The sequence below is a fragment of the Phaenicophaeus curvirostris genome, chromosome 16 (genome assembly GCF_032191515.1).
Source record: "Phaenicophaeus curvirostris isolate KB17595 chromosome 16, BPBGC_Pcur_1.0, whole genome shotgun sequence".
NCBI lineage: Eukaryota > Metazoa > Chordata > Aves > Cuculiformes > Cuculidae > Phaenicophaeus > Phaenicophaeus curvirostris.
In genome coordinates this window covers 17,307,398-17,313,871 of record NC_091407.1, presented here as the reverse complement: position 1 = coordinate 17,313,871, position 6,474 = coordinate 17,307,398, and the positions used below count along the sequence as shown (strand labels likewise).

At 61.6% G+C, this 6,474-nt stretch overlaps 1 protein-coding gene across 1 annotated transcript; it reads left to right on the top strand.

Annotated features, from left to right (window-relative positions):
• The first annotated feature begins 769 nt into the window (after positions 1-769).
• LOC138727405 (glucagon receptor-like) lies at positions 770-6,349 on the top strand. Its single transcript, XM_069869802.1, has 14 exons — positions 770-840; positions 1,642-1,793; positions 2,136-2,232; positions 2,541-2,648; positions 2,876-2,997; positions 3,109-3,215; positions 3,330-3,486; positions 4,196-4,355; positions 4,551-4,611; positions 4,762-4,831; positions 5,253-5,341; positions 5,540-5,678; positions 5,932-5,973; positions 6,095-6,349. The coding sequence occupies exons 2-14, from the start codon at positions 1,716-1,718 to the stop codon at positions 6,164-6,166; spliced, it is 1,302 nt and encodes a 433-aa protein (XP_069725903.1). The 5' UTR covers positions 770-840; positions 1,642-1,715; the 3' UTR covers positions 6,167-6,349.
• The last annotated feature ends 125 nt before the right edge of the window (positions 6,350-6,474 follow it).

Below are 6,474 nucleotides of genomic sequence, written 5' to 3'. Positions count from 1 at the left end.
CGCTGGGTCTGTTCTGAGCCCATCAGAACACCTTTGGGGTTAACTTTCCACTTTTGCAAACTAAATGCAGTTTTGGATGTATTCACCCAGCAGCAGCTTTATGGGACATACTGGGCATCCCACTGCAGGGCAGGGCCAGCATCACCTTCCTGGGGTGCTTTTGCCAGCCACAGCAGAGAGGCATGGCCATACTGGAAGGGAGATAGGAGTCTGGACAGGCTCTCCTGTTCGTGTTCAGAAGGTCCTAGAAGCTTTCAGAGAAGGCTCAGCCTGTTCCACTAATAGGAAAACCACCTTCACCTGCCCTTAATCCACACACTTCTCATGTACCTGGGTTGGGGCAATCCTGAACACAAATGCAGGCTGGGTGGAGCATAGATTGGGAGCAGCCCTGAAGAGGACTTGGGGTGGAGGAGAAGTTCAACGTGAGTGGGTGATGTGTGCTTACAGCCCAGTATCCAGCTGTGTCCTGGGCTGCATCCAGAGCAGTGGGACCAGCAGGGAGGGGATTCTGCCCCTCTGCTCCGCTCTGGTGAGACCCACCTGGAGCCCTATGTTCAGCTCTGGAGTCACTGGTAGTGCTGGACCCCCACCCCCGTGTGACCCAGCTGGGGGTGCTGGCGGCGCTGCTCCCTCATTCCCCGCCGTGTCACCCAACGGGGCGCTGTCCGGGCCCCTCCCGGTTTCGGGGGGTGTCGGGGGGCGGTCCCGGCGCGGGCGGGAGGCGCCGCTGAAGACGCGCTCGCCCGGGGCTGGGGCTGCCGGGGACACCGGTTGTGCTGTAACACCGGGGCTGCGGATCTACCCGGGCTGCCGGTGACACCGGGGCTGCGGAGCGGGGTAGGTGGCGTGGGGAGGCAGCGGGACCCCCCGGGGCATCCTCGCTGTCCCGGGAGCCCAGGCGGGCGGTGACGGAGCGGGGGGTCCTTGCTGAGGAGGGAGGGGGGCAGCAATGGGAGAGAGGGGTCTGGGGGTGCCAGGCTGAGGCTCTGCGATGGGGGGACCCGGGGCTGCCGCTCCCTACGGAACCTGCGGGATGAGATGGGACACAGTTGATTTCAGGGTCCTACCCTGGATCACAGTTGATCTGGAGGTGCCATCCTGGAAGACAGCAGATCTGGGGGGTCCCCATCCTGGATCACGGCTGATCTGGGGGTCCTGTCCTGGCTGGCAGGCACGAGGGGGTCACAGCAGGTCCCCGGGGATCCCCACAGAGAGGGCTCCTTGCCTTCCCCTGGGGTTGTCCCTTCCTGGGGCTCGGTAGCACCCGGCCACCCATCAGGTGCCAGCTGCCCGCTGGGGTGAGCAGTGGTGGCGCAGGGCCTGTCACATCCGTTACCGGGGTGGCTTTTGGTCCTCTCTGCCTTGACCGTCATGACCCCTTGACTGCCAGCTGCCCCGAGGGCTGGCGATGGTGGTGCGGAAGCCGGCAAGGCTTAGCCAAGAGGTGTGATCCAATTATGTGCCCACTCAGCTGCTCTGCCGGATACTCCCCAAGGTTTTGGCTCTGGGTTGTGGCAGCCCAGGACGTGCCAGTGGCTGGCATTCACACCCAGGTTCTCCTCCACAGCCCTGGGGAGCGTGTCTTCTCAGCTGTACCAGCAGAGCTGTGCTGACCTTAACCGTCCACCTCTCCCCCAGGATCCAGGTCCCCAGCTCAGCCCAAAGACACATCCTGGCACAGGGAACACTGGCCTCGGGCTGGCAGGGGCAGCATGAGGGACGTGCTTGGATATCAATACCAGTGGAGCCTCATCCGTCTTGCCTCGATGTGTCTGTTTTTCACCTTGCCGGTAAGCTGGGATGGTGGGGTTAGTGCTCCCGGGCTTTGACCCATTGCAGATGGGCTCAGTCCTGGCTGTGTTGCATGTTCCTGCTCCTTTTGAGCAGGATAGAGCCTTGAGAAGCCGGATCCAGTGGGAGGTGTCTCTGCCTATGACAAGAGGTTGGAACTGGATGGGCTTTAAGGTCCCTTCCAGCCCAAACTGTTCCATGATTCTACGCCGGCACACAACAGTTCGCCAGGGGATGCCGGCAGCTGGCATGGGGTTGCTGGGTGCCGCGGTGGGAGGGCAGGGCAGCATGAGCTGCGTGCCGCGATGACGGGCAGCTGGCCAGAGGCTCTGGGTTTGCAGCATGGTGGGGCCAAGGTGCTCGAGAAGACCTTTGAGGAGTGGATGCGGTACCGTGATGAGTGCCTGAGGAGGATGGCAAGCGAGCCCTACCCAGCAGGTACCTGGCTGCACCCTGGCTCGGGGGTCAGATGTTGGAGCACATGCAATGTGGGCTGGGGCTGGGTTTTATCCCTCCTCCAGCACCCTCCACGCTGGTTGCCTGCACAGGGATGTGCTGGGGGTGACGGATGTCTCCACATCTCAGCAGAGATGCTCAGGGCTGGGGTACCCCGGGAGGCTGATGTGGGGCACCGGGGACCACCTTGGGGTGACTCCAGACCCATGGAGGTGCTGGCAGTGTGCTGGGATGGCAGGGCTGGATGTAGCCATGCCACCAGCATCTCACCATCGGCTTTTGGTTGGAAGGTCTCTTCTGCAACCGGACATTCGACATGTACGCCTGCTGGCCTGACGGGAGCCCTGGCACTGCCGTCAACGTCTCCTGCCCCTTCTACTTGCCCTGGTTTGAGAAAGGTGACCATAATCCTCTGCCACCCCGGCCCTGAAAGTCAGTGCTGAGCCACGCTGGGGAGGGAAGAGGCTCTCAGGGTTTCCCCTCTTGCCTGCAGTGGAGGAGAGGGACCCAGCAGCAGAGCTGAGGGTGTTGAGGACACGTGGGGCTGGCTGGGATGTGACCCATTGTTCCAGGAGAGGGGCTTTGGGGACCCCAAGGGGAATGTGCTGGTGCTTCATGTCTGCAGTGAAACATGGGCTGGTGAGCCGCTGGTGCGGCGTCGACGGGCAGTGGGTGATGGTGAACGGCAGCCAACCCTGGCGGGACTACTCACAGTGCGAGGAGGACCTGGAGTCCACCATGGAGGAGGTGGGATGCCCCGGGCAGGCCATGGTGGCTGGACAGGGATGGGCAGGGACACTTCAGCCTTGCGGGCTGGTCCTGCTCGCCCAGGCTCACTGGCACGGCGGTCGCCTGCAGGAAGGTGCCCATGGGCTGATGGTGAGCTTCAAGGTGCTCTACACCGTGGGGTACTCGCTCTCGCTCCTGACTCTCATCTCTGCCCTGCTTGTCCTCACTGTCTTCAGGTAGGAGAGCTAGGGGAATATGGTCCTGCCCCTCATCCTTCCTAGTCAGTGCTGGGCAAGCTGAGGGGTGCTCCCACCATCCACCTAGCCCTCTGACACTCTCACTCTTGTCAGGAAGCTCCACTGCACCAGGAACTACATCCACGCCAACCTATTTGCCTCCTTTGGGCTGCGGGCAACCTCGGTGATGGTGAAGGACGCTCTGCTGGAGAAGCGCTGGGGCATGGAGGTGGTGCAGGTGGCCGACTGGGAGGCCCTGCTGAGCCACGAGGCAAGTGTTGTTTCCCTCTCGATGCTGGGCTGGAATCGGTGTGGGGATCCTTGTCCCAGGGAGGGGGTTGTAGCCGGGTGCCAGTGCCCATGTAGCTCCAGGCAGCCGGTGGGTGAGCTCTCGGAATGCCCGTGCACATGATGGCCAAGGTCTTGGGGTGCCTGCACAGCCTCTGGGTGCCTCTGCCCCCACAGGCAAGCCCTTGGGATGCCCATGCAGCACCATGCACTTGATGGATGTGCTCCTGGGGTGCCTGTGCAGCCTGTGCACTCCCTGGGCAGGCTCTTGGTGACCATGCCCTCACTGGTAAGCTCTTGAGGTATCCATACTGCCCATGTACTTGATGACTGAGGTCTTGAGGGGTCCTGTGCCACTATTGGTGAATTCTTGGGGTGCCTGTGTACCTGATGGACGACAACTTGGAGTGTCCATGCAGCACCATGCACCTGATGGATGCACTCTTGAGGTGCCTGTGCTGGCCATGCACCTGATGGACAAGGTCTTGGGGTGCTTGTGCACCCTCTGGGTGAGCTTTTGGGAGCCTGTGTGCCTGATGGATGAGCTCTTGGGGTGCCCATTCTGCCCATGTACTGGGTGGCCAAGGTCTTGGGGTGCCCATTCCCCCATTGGCAGGTTCTTGGGTTACCCACACACCTGGTGGCTGAGCTCTTGGGGTAGCAGTTGCCCCACGGCAGCTCTCCTCTGGCAGGTGGCGCTGGGCTGCCGAATGGCACAGGTGCTGATGCAGTACTGCATCCTGGCCAACCACTACTGGTTCCTGGTGGAAGCTGTCTACCTCTACAAGCTGCTCATCGGGGCCGTCTTCTCTGAGAAGAATTACTACCGGCTCTACCTCTACCTGGGCTGGGGTAGGGGCCACGCGGGCGCATGTTGGGGACAATGCCCAGTATCGGCAAGCACCACGGCTCAAACCAGGCCTGGGAGGGTGCGGGGCGGGGGTTCTGCTGACCCCAGGACAAGCTGCCACCTCGCAGCGTCTCTGGGGCTGGTTTCTCAGCTCAGGCAGGTGCTTGGTTTTACAGGGTTTGCTGTATGACTTGCAGGGACCCCCGTGGTGTTCGTGGTGCCCTGGATGGCCGCCAAGTACCTGAAGGAGAACGCAGAGTGAGTGGGGAGGACTGGGGTCCTGCTGGGATGCAGGACAGAGGCTGCTGCAGTCCCTGCTCCATGTCACCGGGGCTGGCATGCTCACAGCCTCATCCAGCAACCCCTGGCACTAGGTGATGGTGCTGCTCTCCATGTCTCCCTGGGCAGGTGCTGGGCACTGAATGAGAACATGGCTTACTGGTGGATCATTCGCATCCCCATCCTGCTCGCTTCCCTGGTAGGGGAGCACCCAACAGCCTTTTAAGAGCACAGCAGCTCGGTCCCCAGCTCTTAGTGCTGCGGGGTGGAACCGGCTCCCAGCAGAGCCCGGGAGGGAGGGATTGGTCTCCAAGGTGTCCTCCTAATTGCACATGGGGTTGGATTTTTTCAGAAGGTGGCACAGTGCGGGGGAAGGAAGCTCCCAGGCGTCAAGGGGGCATGCAGAGGGGCTGTGCTGAGATCCTAGAGAAGGGTGGCCCCTGCTGCTTCCCAGCCAGAAGCTTGCGATGGTGGGAAGGCATGAAGAGCAGCCCTGCAGACCTGGCACCATAGGGCTTGTAGTCTCCTCTGGTCCTCAAGCGCAAATACCACATCCAGGGTGGGCTGCAAGGGGGGGCTGGGTGCTGGGCTATGTGTGCCCCACGCTGTCTCCCCCCCAGATCAACCTGCTGATCTTCATGCGGATCCTCAAGGTGATCCTGGCCAAGCTGCGCGCCAACCAGAAGGGCTATGCAGACTACAAGCTGCGGTGAGCCGGGAGGGAAAGGGGGCCAGTCGTGGGTTCTCCTGGTCCTGATCCCACAGCCACGTCACCTCAACCCTGCTTTTCCATCATACACGTCGTTAAACCACCACCTTGAGATTGACCCAGAGCCGGTCCCTGCCTGTCCCTCAGCACCAGCCCTTTTGTGCTCGTTGCTGGAGCAACCCCATTATGTTCTTTCAGGTTGGCCAAAGCCACACTCACCCTCATCCCCCTCTTTGGAATCCATGAAGTCGTCTTCATCTTTGCCACCGATGAGCAAACCACGGGCATCCTGCGCTACATCAAGGTGTTCTTCACTCTCTTCCTCAACTCCTTCCAGGTGAGGTGGGAGTATGACCTGTCCTTATAAGAATTAGGGGGTCCCTCGTCCAGCTCCCTTGGCTGGGCTCAGGGAGGGGACACTGTCTCTCCCTGTCCCAAACCTGTTGAGTGCATGATGGTGCCTCCTGTGCTCTCCAAGGCAGCGGTGGCAGTAGGACCTTGGCCTTAGAAGGGGCCTGGGGACACTAAGCCCACAGCCACCATAGGAGGTGGGGTGGCAATGGCAGCTCACTCCTCTGCTCTCCCTCCAGGGCTTCCTTGTGGCTGTGCTCTACTGCTTTGCCAATAAGGAGGTAGGTACCTGCTGCAGCTTCTCCTGCATCAGCCAGTGGCTTTTGCCATCCCAGCCCCTGCCTGGTGTGTGGGGAGGGCACGGCCAGGGAAGAGCCCCTGCTCTCTGCCCCACCACGGCAGGTGAAATCAGAGATGAAGAAGAAGTGGCAGCTCTGGAAGCTCGACAACCCGGTGCTCTGCTGCGCACGGTGAGGTGGTGCCCAGCCCCACAGCACCAGGGCTGAGGGGCTGCTGGCTGTGACGGGCATGGCTGGAGGGCAAGAGGCTGCAGGGAAGCCGTGCTGTGGCAGCACCCACCCATGCTGGCCAGGCCAGGAGCAGTGTCATGGCTCTGCTGCACCCGAGAGCACTGGAGCTGCCAGGGGAGACATCCAAGGGGCAGGCAGGTGCCCTGGGCTCTTGCTGGACATCAGGGACCTCTCAGAAGAGCCTCGCCTCAATTGGGTTTGGTGAGCCTGCCGCTTTCGACTGCTGCTTGTACCCCATTGCTACCCCTGCTG